General features: G+C 41.7%; 1 protein-coding gene across 1 annotated transcript in view; it reads left to right on the forward strand.

The window, feature by feature from the left end:
* Positions 1–18,435, forward strand: part of nclb (no child left behind) — a 343,194-nt gene that overhangs the window by 150,424 nt on the left and 174,335 nt on the right. The window contains exon 8 of the mRNA XM_071667808.1: positions 4,290–4,448. Within this exon, the coding sequence (XP_071523909.1) occupies positions 4,290–4,448 (159 nt within the window). The remainder of the gene's footprint in view (positions 1–4,289; positions 4,449–18,435) is intronic.

An 18,435-nucleotide genomic window follows, 5' to 3' on the forward strand; every position in this document is an offset into this window, starting at 1 on the left:
ACGCGGGAGACAGCGACAAAGTATAATAAAAAAAAAAAAATTCACAAATTGAAGTCTGCATCACAGAAAATCATGAATCCACAAAACAAGATATGAGTTGACATTCATAGAAATAAGTTTTTGCATCTGCATATGTAACTGGATTGTGTTGAAACCACTTGAGACATCGACAAACAAAATCTTTGCAGTTTAACCAATCTAAATTTGATCTTTTCCAGAAATTTATGGACAGAATCAACAATGGACAGTGTAGCACTTTCAGCACACCTTTTTGCTTTATATGCAGATTGTAGGACATCCATCTGGTATTTAACCTGATTATTCAAAAAATGTTTACATGTTCATTTCATTGAAATTCATGGTAAAGCCACCGGTCGATAATCATCATAACACTGTGTGACTGATTTTTTTGGAACAGGTACAATTTCTGATGTTTTTTTTATTCATGGTGTGCAGGACTGATCCAAAGAGTGTTTGAGTATTTCACTCATTGAAGGTCATTTGTACCTTATAAAGATATATAACTTTTGCACTTTTCCTTTACATTCTCTTGAGTTATGATTATATGCTTATCTCATTTGCTTTTTAGTTCAGAAATGATCTGTCATTCTACCAAAAAGTCATGTTTGTCAAATCTACAGTAGAAGTTGTTCAATTCTAACATTTTGTAAACCTGGAGTTACCACCTTTGAAATTCCATTAATTTTTGGAAGATCATTCCAAGTTGATTTTGTGTCATACTTTAACAGATTTTCCATCATTATCTGTGTACCTTTTTTTTTGTTTTACATTTGCTGGCATAGTAAGTTTCCCAATAGTTCAATTAATGTCTCTGCCAAAAAAGAGTTTGTATTTATGTTTTCATTACTGATCCTACTTGACTTCTGTCCTATTCCTTCATCTGACCTGCTCCCTATATCTCTTTGTACTTTGTTTCTATTATTTCAGTAATTTTTGTGATTTCAAAGGAATATCTGTGGAAGAGAGAAAGTGAACCAATATTACAGCAAATGGCAAGGGGGTCAAGTTTGGAAGTTACTCTAAGACAGTTTATAAGTCGGAAAGCTTTTGACTATGTCAAGTAAAGATACAGAGCTAGAACCTCCTCAAATGTGAGAGCAGTACTCCATACAAGGACAATAATCCCTTGTATAAATGGAGCAACTGTTCAGAAGAGAAATTTTGACATCTAAACAGGACACTCAGTTTCTTAAGAGGCAGACTTAGGTGTTCCTGTAATGTGGAGTTTCCAAGAAAAGACTTGATGTTACAGTAATGCCAAGTATGTTCATTGAGTCAAAAGGTGGAATTACAGAGATGTCAGTGGAGAGATGAGAGTTGTAAAGAGTTTATGAAAGAGGGATGAGTAGAATCTGGGTCTTGGAGGCATTAAACTTAAGGTTTTGTGTACCCCACTGAGATATCCTGTCCATGTTTATTGAGGAAGCTGTAAGCTGTGTCGAGACGAGATGCAGATCAAGTGAGAGAAGAGGAAACAGAAATGAAGGATGTGGATGAATGCAGTGTTGAATCATCAGTGTATGAGTGCATTGGTTTATTTGTGGAGGAGAGGAAATCATTGAAAAAAAGGAGAAAAAATGTAGAGGACAGGACAGAACCTTGAGAGACACCACTGTTGACGGAGAAAAGGGGGTGGCTGATCCATTAACAACCACAGAGATAGATCGACCTGAGAGGAAGCTAGATATGAAGGAGCAAAGTGAGGGAGGGAAGTCTAAAGAGGGGAGCTTAGAGATGAGACCCCTATGCTACTCCCTGCCAAAAGCCTTAAGTATGTCAAGGGCAACTACACATGACTCCCCTAAATCTTTTAGGGATTATTACCTGACGTTAGTAAGATTGGAAAGAATATCATCAGTGGATCTCACCTTACAGAAACTATTCTAGTGATCAGAGAGAAGACTGTCATGTTCGAGGTGTTTAAGGATATGGGAGTTGAGGAGGGATTCAAAACCTTTGGAAATGGTAGATGCCAAAGGAATAGGATGATAGTCAGAGGGGTCAAAACAGTCACCCTTCTTAGGGTGCATGCTTCCAAGGAGAAAGAAAAGATTTGGTTTTTAAACAGAAATGGAACAAGCAAGTAAGCAAATTTAGAGGTATACTCTGTCAGTACATGTGGATGGATGCCATCAGGACTATAAGCCTTGCTTGTGTCCAGAGAAAGAGGTGCTTTTCGGACAGTCCTTAAACAGATTACAGGAAGGGGCATGTGATTAGTAAGAGGAGCTTTAAGGAGTGAAAGAATGTTAGAGTCATCCAAGGTAGAGTTAGAGGAGAAACGGAAACCAAAGAGATTTGCTTTGTCTATGGGAGAGACAGCTATAGTACCATCAGAACAGAAAAGTGAATGGAAGGTAGAATGACGGAAGTTGTTAGATATGCCCTTATCTAAAGACCAGAAAGACCTATCAGTGGATGGCAAGGAAAGGTTATGACATTTCCTTTGAGTAAAGGAATGCTTTGCCTCACTGGTGACATGTTTGCACTGATTACGGGCAGTGATAAAAGCTGAATGGGAGCCTCAGGAAGGAAAGTTTTTCCAAGCCTGATATGCCTGATCCCTTTCCTGAATGGCCTCAGAACAGGAACGGTTGAACCATGGATTGGATGAAAAGGTTGTGTGGGAGGAAGAGGGGATGAAGGCTTTCATTTTCTCAAGAATAACCTCTGCTAATTGTTTAGCAGAAACAAAAGCGTCACCACATAAGAGACAGTAATTTTCCAGTGAAAGTCAGAAAAGGAGTTACATAAGTTATTCCAGTCAGCTTTGTTGAGGTGCCAGTTTTTATGCTTACAAGGGGTTGCTAGAGGGATAGGTGCCATGAGAATAGATACATTTATGAGAGTGTGATCAGATGAACCAGTTGGGGGCAAGTTTGTTTATTTACAGCAGGATAGACTAGAGGTGAAAAAGAAATCCAGAATATTAGGAGTGGTCACAGTAGTGAGGAATATTAGGTAGGATGGAAGAAAATTTGCTCTAAGTCATTGTGAATGGAAATGTGAGGGCTTCAATTCCTCCACCATCTGCATGGGAGGAATGCAACCATTCCCTGTGGTGAACGTTGTAATCCCTGAGGTTGAGGATCTCGACTTGCAGGTGAGAGGATGTCGCAGTCTCACAGCTGAAGTTTAGATAGTTGAAGAAGGATGTAGAATTTGTAAAATCTGGGGAGTGATAGGCAGAACAGAGAAAAATTGTGGAAGTAGTGAGACAGACCTTGAGCCATTTAATATCAAAGGTTGGAGACTCAGGGTCCTTGAGGTGTGCAACAGGTGTGTTGATGTTGGAATAAGCAAATACCACCTTTAAACCAGAATCTTGAGTGGAGGTTATAGTTAGATATAAACAAGGGACTCGTGAGAACATTATTAGACAACTGTGTCTCAGACAGAAGTAAGATATTAGGAGAGGCAGTAGACAGATAGTGTTCAACTGAGGATAGGTTACTAGAGAGACCACGCATGTTGGTATAGTGAAGAGAAAAAGAGGAATGAATGACTAACAGAGAGTGAAAGGTCATGGGAGGGGCCGGTACTACTCCTACTAGAGCCCTTCCTCTCATTGGTAGTAGAGTCAGGCAGAAACCCAAAGATCTTTAGCATCCCATGATGCTGGGGACTAGGGGCCATGGATTTGAAGGACTCTGTCATGATGATACTTGTTTGAGTGGGCAAGGATTGGCAAAAGCTCTTATGGAGAAAAAAAGTAATAATGATAAGCTAGGGGTGAGTAGGTGTATGATGCTTGTAAGAAGATGGTAGGACTAACTCAGTAGTCCCATTTTGATGAGACAGAAAGTAAGATCAGTAGTCCTGACATTGAGAGTGTAAGATGGTTCCGGGCACCACATTAACACTACTCAGTCAGGATGGTACTACTACCCTGGGTGGCTGCTGTCATCATCCTTCTACCTAATATAATAGTTTTGGATTTTTTTTCTATATGTTTTTTGACTGAGCATTTTCCACTAAGGTAGTGTTTACATGTCAACATGAAAGAGGCATTTGAGTATTGGGACCTGAGCTTTCAGGAGGGCTTATATGAGCCTCTAGTTTAATGTGTTATTTGTTGATGGTAACTATTGTGCAGTAGTCATGGGTAATGAATTCTATAAACAACTGTGTGATAGATTTTGCATGTGATTATTTATCTAAAGAAACATGGATAGTGCATCAAAGAACCCCTTTATTCTGGCTTTGACATTCTTGGACTGGGCTCTGAAATATCGTATGACGTAAAAGCTTTTCTTTCTTTTCAACAGCCATATGCTAGCAAGTGGCTCGGTTGACGAAACAGTAATCTTGTGGGATCTTCAGGATGCCAGAGTTGGCCAATGCATTAAATCATTTGGAGAGAAAGTTCAGTCCCTAAGGTGGCACCCCAAGGAAAGCCAAAATCTTCTGACAGGAGCATGTGATAAGTAGGTGGCATATCTTTTTCAGTTATTATCACTTCTTTAAACTTTCTAGATTTTGGAAGCTTTCTGTGTGTTTGTTCATCACTATCAGCAAACATATATATATATTTTTTTTTTTTTGCCTTGTCGCTGTCTCCCGCGTTTGCGAGGTAGCGCAAGGAAACAGACAAAAGAAATGACCCAACCCACCCCCATACACATGTATATACATACACGTCCACACATGCAAATATACATACTTACACAGCTTTCCTTGGTTTACCCCAGATGCTTCACATGCCCTGATTCAATCCTCTGACAGCACGTCAACCCCGGTATACCACATTGATTCAATTCACTCTATTCCTTGCCCTCCTTTCACCCTCCTGCATGTTCAGGCCCCGATCACACAAAATCTTTTTCACTCCATCTTTCCACCTCCAATTTGGTCTCCCACTTCTCCTCGTTCCCTCCACCTCCGACACATATATCCTCTTTGTCAATCTTTCCTCACTCATTCTCTCCATGTGCCCAAACCATTTGAAAACACCCTCTTCTGCTCTCTCAACCACGCTCTTTTTACTTCCACACATCTCTCTTACCCTTACGTTACTTACTCGATCAAAGCACCTCACACCACACATTGTCCTCAAACATCTCATTTCCAGCACATCCACCCTCCTGCGCACAACTCTATCAATAGCCCACGCCTCGCAACCATACAACATTGTTGGAACCACTATTCCTTCAAACATACCCATTTTTGCTTTCCGAGATAATGTTCTCGACTTCCACACATTCTTCAAGGCTCCCAGGATTTTCGCCCCCTCCCCCACCCTATGATTCACTTCCGCTTCCATGGTTCCATCCGCTGCCAGATCCACTCCCAGATATCTAAAACACTTTACTTCCTCCAGTTTTTCTCCATTCAAACTTACCTCCCAGTTGACTTGACCCTCAACCCTACTGTACCTAATAACCTTGCTCTTATTCACATTTACTCTTAACTTTCTTCTTTCACACACTTTTCCAAACTAAGTCACCAGCTTCTGCAGTTTCTTACATGAATCAGCCACCAGCGCTGTATCATCAGCGAACAACAACTGACTCACTTGCCAAGCTCTCTCATCCACAACCGAGTGCATACTTGCCCCTCTTTCCAAAACTCTTGCATTCACCTCCCTAACAACCCCATCCATAAACAAATTAAACAACCATGGAGACATCACACACCCCTGCTGCAAACCTACATTCACTGAGAACCAATCAAATTCCTCTCTTCCTACACATGCACATGCCTTACATCCTCGATAAAAACTTTTCACTGCTTCTAACAACTTGCCACCCACACCATATATTCTTAATACCTTCCACAGAGCATCTCTATCAACTCTATCATACGCCTTCTCCAGATCCATAAATGCTACATACAAATCCATTTGTTTTTCTAAGTATTTCTCACATACATTCTTCAAAGGAAACACCTGATCCACACATCCTCTACCACTTCTGAAACCACACTGCTCTTCCCCAATCTGATGCTCTGTACATGCCTTCACCCTCTCAATCAATACCCTCCCATATAATTTACCAGGAATACTCAACAAACTTATACCTCTATAATTTGAGCACTCACTCTTATCCCCTTTGCCTTTGTACAATGGCACTATGCAAGCATTCCGCCAATCCTCAGGCACCTCACCATGAATCATACATACATTAAATAACCTTACCAACCAGTCAACAATACAGTCACCCCCTTTTTTAATAAATTCCACTGCAATATCATCCAAACCTGCTGCCTTGCTGGCTTTCATCTTCCGCAAAGCTTTTACTACCTCTTTTCTATTTACCAAATCATTTTCCCTAACCCTCTCACTTTGCACACCACCTCGACCAAAACACCGTATATCTGCCACTCTATCATCAAACACATTCAACAAACCTTCAAAATACTCACTCTCTCTCCTCACATCACCACTACTTGTTATCATCTCCCCATTAGCCCCTTCACTGAAGTTCCCATTTGCTCCCTAGTCTTACGCACTTTATTTACCTCCTTCCAAAACATCTTTTTATTCTCCCTGAAATTTAATGATACTCTCTCACCCCAACTCTCACTTGCCCTCTTTTTCACCTCTTGCACCTTTCTCTTGACCTCCTGCCTCTTTCTTTTATACCTCTCCCACTCATTTGCATTTTTTCCCCGTCAAAAATCGTCCAAATGCCTCTCTCTTCTCTTTCACTAATAATCTTACTTCTTCATCCCACCACTCACTACCCTTTCTATTCATCCCACCTCCCACGCTTCTCATGCCACAAGCAACTTTTGCGCAAGCCATCACTGCTTCCCTAAATACATCCCATTCCTCTCCCACTCCCCTTACCTCCTTTATTCTCACCTTTTTCCATTCTGTACTCAGTCTCTCCTGGTACTTCCTCAGACAAGTTTCCTTCCCAAGCTCACTTACTCTCACCACTCTCTTCACCCCAACATTGTCTCTTCTTTTCTGAAAACCCCCACAAATCTTAACCTTTGCCTCCACAAGATAATGATCAGACATCCCTCCAGTTGCACCTCTCAGCACATTAACATCCAAAAGTCTCTCTTTCGTGCGTCTATCAATTAACACATAATCCAATAACGCTCTCTGGCCATCTATCCTAGTTACATACATATACTTATATATATCTCGCTTTTTAAACCAGGTACTTCCAATCACCAGTCCTTTTTCAGCACATAAATCTACAAGCTCTTCACCAGGTTTGGATGGTATTGCAGTGGAAACTTTGCAAAAAGGGAGTGACTGTATTGTTGACTGGTTGGTAAGGTTATTTAATGTATGTATGACTCATGGTGAGGTGCCTGAGGATTGGCGGAATGCGTGCATAGTGCCATTGTACAAAGGCAAAGGGGATAAGAGTGAGTGCTCAAATTACAGAGGTATAAGTTTGTTGAGTATTCCTGGTAAATTATATGGGAGGGTATTGATTGAGAGGGTGAAGGCATGTACAGAGCATCAGATTGGGGAAGAGCAGTGTGGTTTCAGAAGTGGTAGAGGATGTGTGGATCAGGTGTTTGCTTTGAAGAATGTATGTGAGAAATACTTAGAAAAGCAAATGGATTTGTATGTAGCATTTCTGGATCTGGAGAAGGCATATGATAGAGTTGATAGAGATGCTCTGTGGAAGGTATTAAGAATATATGGTGTGGGAGGCAAGTTGTTAGAAGCAGTGAAAAGTTTTTATCGAGGATGTAAGGTATGTGTACGTGTAGGAAGAGAGGAAAGTGATTGGTTCTCAGTGAATGTAGGTTTGCGGCAGGGGCGTGTGATGTCTCCATGGTTGTTTAATTTGTTTATGGATGGGGTTGTTAGGGAGGTGAATGCGAGAGTTTTGGAAAGAGGGGCAAGTATGAAGTCTGTTGTGGATGAGAGAGCTTTGCAAGTGAGTCAGTTGTTGTTCGCTGATGATACAGCGCTGATGGCTGATTCATGTGAGAAACTGCAGAAGCTGGTGACTGAGTTTGGTAAAGTGTGTGAAAGAAGAAAGTTAAGAGTAAATGTGAATAAGAGCAAGGTTATTAGATACGGTAGGGTTGAGGGTCAAGTCAATTGGGAGGTAAGTTTGAATGGAGAAAAACTGGAGGAAGTAAAGTGTTTTAGAGATCTGGAAGTGGATCTGGCAGCGGATGGAACTATGGAAGCGGAAGTGAATCATAGGGTGGGGGAGGGGGCGAAAATCCTGTGAGCCTTGAAGAATGTGTGGAAGTCGAGAACATTATCTCGGAAAGCAGAAATGGGTATGTTTGAAGGAATAGTGGTTCCAACAATGTTGTATGGTTGCGAGGCGTGGGCTATGGATAGTGTTGTGCGCAGGAGGGTGGATGTGCTGGAAATGAGATGTTTGAGGACAATGTGTGGTGTAAGGTGGTTTGATCGAGTAAGTAATGTAAGGGTAAGAGAGATGTGTGGAAATAAAAAGAGCGTGGTTGAAAGAGCAGAAGAGGGTGTTTTGAAATGGTTTGGGCACATGGAGAGAATGAGTGAGGAAAGATTGACCAAGAGGATATATGTGTCGGAGGTGGAGGGAACGAGGAGAAGTGGGAGACCAAATTGGAGGTGGAAAGATGGAGTGAAAAAGATTTTGAGTGATCGGGGCCTGAACATGCAGGAGGGTGAAAGGTGGGCAAGGAATAGAGTGAATTGGATCGATGTGGTTTACCGGAGTTGACGTGCTGTCAGTGGATTGAATCAGGGCATGTAAAGCGTCGGGGGTAAACAATGGAAAGTTGTGTGGGGCCTGGATGTGGAAAGGGAGCTGTGGTTTCGGGCATTATTGCATGACAGCTAGAGACTAAGTGTGAACGAATGGGGCCTTTGTTGTCTTTTCCTAGCACAACCTCGCACACATGAGGGGGGAGGTGGATGGTATTCCATGTGTGATGAGGTGGCGATGGGAATGAATAAAGGCAGACAGTGTGAATTGTGTGCATGGGTATATATGTATGTGTCTGTGTGTGTCAGAAGTGGTAGAGAATGTGTGGATCAGGTGTTTGCTTTGAAGAAAAAATGTGAGAAATATTAGAAAAACAAATGAATTTGTATGTAGCATTTATGGAGCTGAAGAAGGCATATGATTGAGTTGATAGAGATGCTCTGTAGAAGGTATTAAGAGTATATGGTGTAGGAGGCAAATTGCTAGAAGCAGTGAAAATATTTATCGAGGATGTAAGGCATGTGTACAAGTAGGAAGAGAGGAAAGTGATTGATTCTCAGTGAATGTCGGTTTGCGGCAGGGGTGTGTGATGTCTCCATGGTTGTTTAATTTGTTTATGGATGGGGTTGTTAGGGAAGTGAAGGCAAGAGTTTTGGAAAGAGGGGCAAGTATGCAGTGTTTTGTGGATGAGAGTGCTTGGGAAGTAAGTCAGTCAGTTGTTGTTCACTAATGCTACTGCCCTCGTTGCTTATTCGGATGAAAAACTGCAGAAGTCAGTGACTCAGTTTGGTAAAGTGTGTGAAAGAAGAAAGCTGAGAGTAAATGTGAATAAGAGCAAGGTTATTAGGTACAGTAGGGTTGAGGGACATGTCAGTTGGGAGGTAAGTTTGAATGGAGAAAAACTGGAGGAAGTGAAGTGTTTTAGATATCTGGGAGTGGATTTGGCAGAGGATGGAACCACAGAAGCGGAAGTGAGTGACAGGGTGGGGGAAGGGGTGAAAGTTCTGGGAACGTTGAAGAATATGTGGAAGTCGAGAACTTTATCTCGGAAAGCAAAAATGGGTATGTTTGAAGGAGTAGTGGTTCCAACGATGTTATATGATTGCAAGGTGTGGGCTATAGATAGGGTTGCACCGACGAGGTTGGATGTGTTGGAAATGAGATGTTTGAAGACATTATGTGGTGTGAGGTGGTTTGTTCGAGTAAGTAATGAAAGGGTAAGAGAGATGTGTGGTAATAAAATGAGTGTGGTTGAGAGGGCAGAAGAGGGTGTATTGAAATGGTTTGATCACATGGAGAGTATGAGTGAGGAAAGATTGACAAAGAGGATTTATGTGTCAGAGGTGGATGGAATGAGGAGAAGCAGGAGACTGAATTGGAGGTGGAAGGATGGAGTGAAAAAGATTTTGAGCGATCGGTGCCTGAACATGCAGGAGGGTGAAAGGCGTGCAAGGAATAGAGTGTATTGGAACGATGTGGTATACCAGGGTGGACACACTGTCAGTGGATTGAACCAGATTATGTGAAGCGTTGTGGGTAACCCATGGAAAGTTTTGTGGGTCCTGGATGTGGAAAGGGAGCTGTGGTTTCGGTTCATTATACATGACAGTTAGAGACTGACCATGAATAAATGTGGCCTTGGTTGTCTTTTCCTAGCGCTACCTCGCACGAGTGTGGGGGGGAGGGGGATGTCATTTCATGTGTGGAGGGGTGGCAACGGGAATGAATAATGGCAGCAAGTATGAATTATGTACATGTGTATATATGTATATGTCTGTGTATGTATATATATGTATATATGTTGATGGATTGCGCAAAAGATGCTTGTGGCATGAGAAGAGTGGGAGGTGGGTTGATTAGAAAGGGTAGTGAGTGGTGGGATGAAGAAGTAAGAGTATTAGTGAAAGAGAAGAGAGAGGCATTTGGACGATTTTTGCAGGGAAAAAATGCAATTGAGTGGGAGATGTATAAAAGAAAGAGACAGGAGGTCAAGAGAAAGGTGCAAGAGGTGAAAAAAAAGGGCAAATGAGAGTTGGGGTGAGAGAGTATCATTAAATTTTAGGGAGAATAAAAAGATGTTCTGGAAGGAGGTAAATAAAGTGCGTAAGACAAGGGAGCAAATGGGAACTTCGGTGAAGGGCGCAAGTGGGGAGGTGATAACAAGTAGTGGTGATGTGAGAAGGAGATGGAGTGAGTATTTTGAAGGTTTGTTGAATGTGTTTGATGATAGAGTGGCAGATATAGGGTGTTTTGGTCGAAGTGGTGTGCAAAGTGAGAGCGTTAGGGAAAATGATTTGGTAAACAGAGAAGAGGTAGTGAAAGCTTTGCGGAAGATGAAAGCCGGCAAGACGGCAGGTTTGGATGGTATTGCAGTGGAATTTATTAAAAAAGGGGGTGACTGTAATGTTGACTGGTTGGTAAGGTTATTTAATGTATGTATGACTCATGGTGAGGTGCCTGAGGATTGGCGGAATGCGTGCATAGTGCCATTGTACAAAGGCAAAGGGGATAAGAGTGAGTGCTCAAATTACAGAGGTATAAGTTTGTTGAGTATTCCTGGTAAATTATATGGGAGGGTATTGATTGAGAGGGTGAAGGCATGTACAGAGCATCAGATTGGGGAAGAGCAGTGTGGTTTCAGAAGTGGTAGAGGATGTGTGGATCAGGTGTTTGCTTTGAAGAATGTATGTGAGAAATACTTAGAAAAGCAAATGGATTTGTATGTAGCATTTATGGATCTGGAGAAGGCATATGATAGAGTTGATAGAGATGCTCTGTGGAAGGTATTAAGAATATATGGTGTGGGAGGCAAGTTGTTAGAAGCAGTGAAAAGTTTTTATCGAGGATGTAAGGTATGTGTACGTGTAGGAAGAGAGGAAAGTGATTGGTTCTCAGTGAATGTAGGTTTGCGGCAGGGGCGTGTGATGTCTCCATGGTTGTTTAATTTGTTTATGGATGGGGTTGTTAGGGAGGTGAATGCAAGAGTTTTGGAAAGAGGGGCAAGTATGAAGTCTGTTGTGGATGAGAGAGCTTTGCAAGTGAGTCAGTTGTTGTTCGCTGATGATACAGCGCTGATGGCTGATTCATGTGAGAAACTGCAGAAGCTGGTGACTGAGTTTGGTAAAGTGTGTGAAAGAAGAAAGTTAAGAGTAAATGTGAATAAGAGCAAGGTTATTAGATACGGTAGGGTTGAGGGTCAAGTCAATTGGGAGGTAAGTTTGAATGGAGAAAAACTGGAGGAAGTAAAGTGTTTTAGAGATCTGGAAGTGGATCTGGCAGCGGATGGAACTATGGAAGCGGAAGTGAATCATAGGGTGGGGGAGGGGGCGAAAATCCTGTGAGCCTTGAAGAATGTGTGGAAGTCGAGAACATTATCTCGGAAAGCAGAAATGGGTATGTTTGAAGGAATAGTGGTTCCAACAATGTTGTATGGTTGCGAGGCGTGGGCTATGGATAGTGTTGTGCGCAGGAGGGTGGATGTGCTGGAAATGAGATGTTTGAGGACAATGTGTGGTGTGAGGTGGTTTGATCGAGTAAGTAATGTAAGGGTAAGAGAGATGTGTGGAAATAAAAAGAGCGTGGTTGAAAGAGCAGAAGAGGGTGTTTTGAAATGGTTTGGGCACATGGAGAGAATGAGTGAGGAAAGATTGACAAAGAGGATATATGTGTCGGAGGTGGAGGGAACGAGGAGAAGTGGGAGACCAAATTGGAGGTGGAAAGATGGAGTGAAAAAGATTTTGAGTGATCGGGGCCTGAACATGCAGGAGGGTGAAAGGTGGGCAAGGAATAGAGTGAATTGGATCGATGTGGTTTACCGGAGTTGACGTGCTGTCAGTGGATTGAATCAGGGCATGTAAAGCGTCGGGGGTAAACAATGGAAAGTTGTGTGGGGCCTGGATGTGGAAAGGGAGCTGTGGTTTCGGGCATTATTGCATGACAGCTAGAGACTAAGTGTGAACGAATGGGGCCTTTGTTGTCTTTTCCTAGCACAACCTCGCACACATGAGGGGGGAGGTGGATGGTATTCCATGTGTGATGAGGTGGCGATGGGAATGAATAAAGGCAGACAGTGTGAATTGTGTGCATGGGTATATATGTATGTGTCTGTGTGTGTCAGAAGTGGTAGAGAATGTGTGGATCAGGTGTTTGCTTTGAAGAAAAAATGTGAGAAATATTTAGAAAAACAAATGAATTTGTATGTAGCATTTATGGAGCTGAAGAAGGCATATGATTGAGTTGATAGAGATGCTCTGTAGAAGGTATTAAGAGTATATGGTGTAGGAGGCAAATTGCTAGAAGCAGTGAAAATATTTATCGAGGATGTAAGGCATGTGTACAAGTAGGAAGAGAGGAAAGTGATTGATTCTCAGTGAATGTCGGTTTGCGGCAGGGGTGTGTGATGTCTCCATGGTTGTTTAATTTGTTTATGGATGGGGTTGTTAGGGAAGTGAAGGCAAGAGTTTTGGAAAGAGGGGCAAGTATGCAGTGTTTTGTGGATGAGAGTGCTTGGGAAGTAAGTCAGTCAGTTGTTGTTCACTAATGCTACTGCCCTCGTTGCTTATTCGGATGAAAAACTGCAGAAGTCAGTGACTGAGTTTGGTAAAGTGTGTGAAAGAAGAAAGCTGAGAGTAAATGTGAATAAGAGCAAGGTTATTAGGTACAGTAGGGTTGAGGGACATGTCAGTTGGGAGGTAAGTTTGAATGGAGAAAAACTGGAGGAAGTGAAGTGTTTTAGATATCTGGGAGTGGATTTGGCAGAGGATGGAACCACAGAAGCGGAAGTGAGTGACAGGGTGGGGGAAGGGGTGAAAGTTCTGGGAACGTTGAAGAATATGTGGAAGTCGAGAACTTTATCTCGGAAAGCAAAAATGGGTATGTTTGAAGGAGTAGTGGTTCCAACGATGTTATATGATTGCAAGGTGTGGGCTATAGATAGGGTTGCACCGACGAGGTTGGATGTGTTGGAAATGAGATGTTTGAAGACATTATGTGGTGTGAGGTGGTTTGTTCGAGTAAGTAATGAAAGGGTAAGAGAGGTGTGTGGTAATAAAATGAGTGTGGTTGAGAGGGCAGAAGAGGGTGTATTGAAATGGTTTGATCACATGGAGAGTATGAGTGAGGAAAGATTGACAAAGAGGATTTATGTGTCAGAGGTGGATGGAATGAGGAGAAGCAGGAGACTGAATTGGAGGTGGAAGGATGGAGTGAAAAAGATTTTGAGCGATCGGTGCCTGAACATGCAGGAGGGTGAAAGGCGTGCAAGGAATAGAGTGTATTGGAACGATGTGGTATACCAGGGTGGACACACTGTCAGTGGATTGAACCAGATTATGTGAAGCGTTGTGGGTAACCCATGGAAAGTTTTGTGGGTCCTGGATGTGGAAAGGGAGCTGTGGTTTCGGTTCATTATACATGACAGTTAGAGACTGACCATGAATAAATGTGGCCTTGGTTGTCTTTTCCTAGCGCTACCTCGCACGAGTGTGGGGGGGAGGGGGATGTCATTTCATGTGTGGAGGGGTGGCAACGGGAATGAATAATGGCAGCAAGTATGAATTATGTACATGTGTATATATGTATATGTCTGTGTATGTATATATATGTATATATGTTGATGGATTGCGCAAAAGATGCTTGTGGCATGAGAAGAGTGGGAGGTGGGTTGATTAGAAAGGGTAGTGAGTGGTGGGATGAAGAAGTAAGAGTATTAGTGAAAGAGAAGAGAGAGGCATTTGGACGATTTTTGCAGGGAAAAAATGCAATTGAGTGGGAGATGTATAAAAGAAAGAGACAGGAGGTCAAGAGAAAGGTGCAAGAGGTGAAAAAAAGGGCAAATGAGAGTTGGGGTGAGAGAGTATCATTAAATTTTAGGGAGAATAAAAAGATGTTCTGGAAGGAGGTAAATAAAGTGCGTAAGACAAGGGAGCAAATGGGAACTTCGGTGAAGGGCGCAAGTGGGGAGGTGATAACAAGTAGTGGTGATGTGAGAAGGAGATGGAGTGAGTATTTTGAAGGTTTGTTGAATGTGTTTGATGATAGAGTGGCAGATATAGGGTGTTTTGGTCGAAGTGGTGTGCAAAGTGAGAGCGTTAGGGAAAATGATTTGGTAAACAGAGAAGAGGTAGTGAAAGCTTTGCGGAAGATGAAAGCCGGCAAGACGGCAGGTTTGGATGGTATTGCAGTGGAATTTATTAAAAAAGGGGGTGACTGTAATGTTGACTGGTTGGTAAGGTTATTTAATGTATGTATGACTCATGGTGAGGTGCCTGAGGATTGGCGGAATGCGTGCATAGTGCCATTGTACAAAGGCAAAGGGGATAAGAGTGAGTGCTCAAATTACAGAGGTATAAGTTTGTTGAGTATTCCTGGTAAATTATATGGGAGGGTATTGATTGAGAGGGTGAAGGCATGTACAGAGCATCAGATTGGGGAAGAGCAGTGTGGTTTCAGAAGTGGTAGAGGATGTGTGGATCAGGTGTTTGCTTTGAAGAATGTATGTGAGAAATACTTAGAAAAGCAAATGGATTTGTATGTAGCATTTATGGATCTGGAGAAGGCATATGATAGAGTTGATAGAGATGCTCTGTGGAAGGTATTAAGAATATATGGTGTGGGAGGAAAGTTGTTAGAAGCAGTGAAAAGTTTTTATCGAGGATGTAAGGCATGTGTACGTGTAGGAAGAGAGGAAAGTGATTGGTTCTCAGTGAATGTAGGTTTGCGGCAGGGGTGTGTGATGTCTCCATGGTTGTTTAATTTGTTTATGGATGGGGTTGTTAGGGAGGTAAATGCAAGAGTTTTGGAAAGAGGGGCAAGTATGAAGTCTGTTGGGGATGAGAGAGCTTGGGAAGTGAGTCAGTTGTTATTCGCTGATGATACAGCGCTGGTGGCTGATTCATGTGAGAAACTGCAGAAGCTGGTGACTGAGTTTGGAAAAGTGTGTGGAAGAAGAAAGTTAAGAGTAAATGTGAATAAGAGCAAGGTTATTAGGTACAGTAGGGTTGAGGGTCAAGTCAATTGGGAGGTGAGTTTGAATGGAGAAAAACTGGAGGAAGTGAAGTGTTTTAGATATCTGGGAGTGGATCTGGCAGCGGATGGAACCATGGAAGCGGAAGTGGATCATAGGGTGGGGGAGGGGGCGAAAATCCTGTGAGCCTTGAAGAATGTGTGGAAGTCGAGAACATTATCTCGGAAAGCAAAAATGGGTATGTTTGAAGGAATAGTGGTTCCAACAATGTTGTATGGTTGCGAGGCGTGGGCTATGGATAGAGTTGTGCGCAGGAGGATGGATGTGCTGGAAATGAGATGTTTGAGGACAATGTGTGGTGTGAGGTGGTTTGATCGAGTGAGTAACGTAAGGGTAAGAGAGATGTGTGGAAATAAAAAGAGCGTGGTTGAGAGAGCAGAAGAGGGTGTTTTGAAGTGGTTTGGGCACATGGAGAGAATGAGTGAGGAAAGATTGACCAAGAGGATATATGTGTCGGAGGTGGAGGGAACAAGGAGAAGAGGGAGACCAAATTGGAGGTGGAAAGATGGAGTGAAAAAGATTTTGTGTGATCGGGGCCTGAGCATGCAGGAGGGTGAAAGGAGGGCAAGGAATAGAGTGAATTGGAGCGATGTGGTATACTGGGGTTGACGTGCTGTCAGTGGATTGAAGCAGGGCATGTGAAGCGTCTGGGGTAAACCATGGAAAGCTGTGTAGGTATGTATATTTGCGTGTGTGGACGTATGTATATACATGTGTATGGGGGGGGGTTGGGCCATTTCTTTCGTCTGTTTCCTTGCGCTACCTCGCAAACGCGGGAGACAGCGACAAAGTATAATAATAAATAATAAATGATATATGTTGAAATGTATAGGTATGTATATGTGGATGTGTTGATGTTTATGTATATATATGTGTATGTGGGTGGGTTGGGCCATTCTTTCGTTTGTTTCCTTGTGCAACCTCGATGACGTGGGAGACAGCGACAAATTATAATAGATGAATTAACTAATAAATATGTGTATACGTGTGGATGGGCCACTCTTCGTCTGTTTCTGGTGCTGCCTTGCTGACATGGGAAACAGCATTAAGTATAAAGATAATAATGTTTCTAAAATGAAATCAAGGTGGTGGAATGGTGAATAAAAATTGTTGCCTGTTGTCTAAGAAAGTATCTCATGATAGAATAAGGTATGTAAATTTGTCTACAAAGTAAGAGGGTTATATGACAAATTAAACATCAGCACGGAGCAATAGTTATTGAAAATAGCAAAAGAAATGCAAAAGAGTTTTACAGTCATGTTAAAAGCAAGAGATTCATTACCCTCTTGATCTTTTCTTTTTCTTTCAAACTATTCGCCATTTCCCGCATTAGCGAGGTAGCGTTAAGAACAGAGGACTGGGCCTTTGAGGGAATACCCTCACCTGGCCCAATTCTCTGTTCCTTCTTTTGGAAAATTAAAAAAAAATGAGAGGGGAGGATTTCCAGCCCCCCGCTCCCTCCCCTTTTAGTCGCCTTCTATGACACGCAAGGAATATGTGGGAAGTATTCTTTCTCCCCTATCCCCAGGGATAGATATGTCCATTAATTACTAAAAATGGTGACTTTGCTCAAGACAACAATATCATGGTGAAAATATTAAATGAATTTTTTTGCATCTGTATTAATTATCGAAGACACATCTTATATCCTGAATCCAGTTTCATTGATAAGTGAGGGGGACATTCTTCAACAGATTGATATGAAAGCTGAAGTCATAATTTCAGCAGTAAATGGAAATGAAAAATAGAATGGCAGGCCCTGATAAGTTTTATCTGAGAATGATAAAAGATGAAGAATTGAGATAGTTAAACCCTTGACTGCTCTTTTCAATAAGTCACTTGCTACATGAAAAATTCCAGGTGAATGGAAGTATGACAAAGTAACGCTGATTTTTAGAAAAGATAATATGTCACAGGAAATTATTGCCCTACTAGCTAATGTCTTTAGTTGGAAAACTTATGGAAACCATCATTTGAAATAGAATTGTCAACCATTTAGAGGACCACCACTTAATAAGCAATTCTCAGCATGGTTTTTGATGAAATCACGTATGTCTAACAAATCTGCTTGATTTCTTTTATGATATAATCAACAGTACAGGAATAGCTAAGTCTGCCTCTTGAGAAATTGGGTGTCCTTTGTAGATGTAAAAATTTCTTCTCTTCTGAACAGTTGTTCCATACCTCGCAAACGCGGGAGACAGCAACAAAGCAAAAAAAAAAAAAAAAAGTATATATGTATATGTCTGTGTGTGTATATATATGTGTACATTGAGATGTATAGGTATGTATATTTGTGTGTGTGGACGTGTATGTACATACATGGGTATGTGTGTGGGTTGGGCCATTTCTTTCGTCTGTTTACTTGCGCTACCTCACTAACACGGGAGACAGCGACAAAGCAAAATAATAAATAAATAAATATGAGCTTGAACATCTGCAACTTCGCACTGACATAGACAAACATATGAACTGGGCTCATATTTGGTAAATGATCTTAAATATCGATAATTGCAGAGTTTTAGATATTGGTAATAGAAATGAAAATTTAAGTTACAGTATGAATTCTGTTGAACTGCAAAAGGTAAATGAGGAAAAAGACTTGAGTTTGATATCTGTGGGAACCTGAAACCAAATAAACAGTACACAGAAACAGTAAAAAGTGAACAAAATTCTTAGTGTCATAGGTAGAGCCTTCGAATTTAAGTCCAGAAAATCATCCTTTCGCTTTACAATTCATTGGTTTGTCCACCTCTTGAATAATGTATT

This window comes from Panulirus ornatus, chromosome 12, assembly GCF_036320965.1.
Source record: "Panulirus ornatus isolate Po-2019 chromosome 12, ASM3632096v1, whole genome shotgun sequence".
In the NCBI taxonomy this organism is placed as follows: domain Eukaryota; kingdom Metazoa; phylum Arthropoda; class Malacostraca; order Decapoda; family Palinuridae; genus Panulirus; species Panulirus ornatus.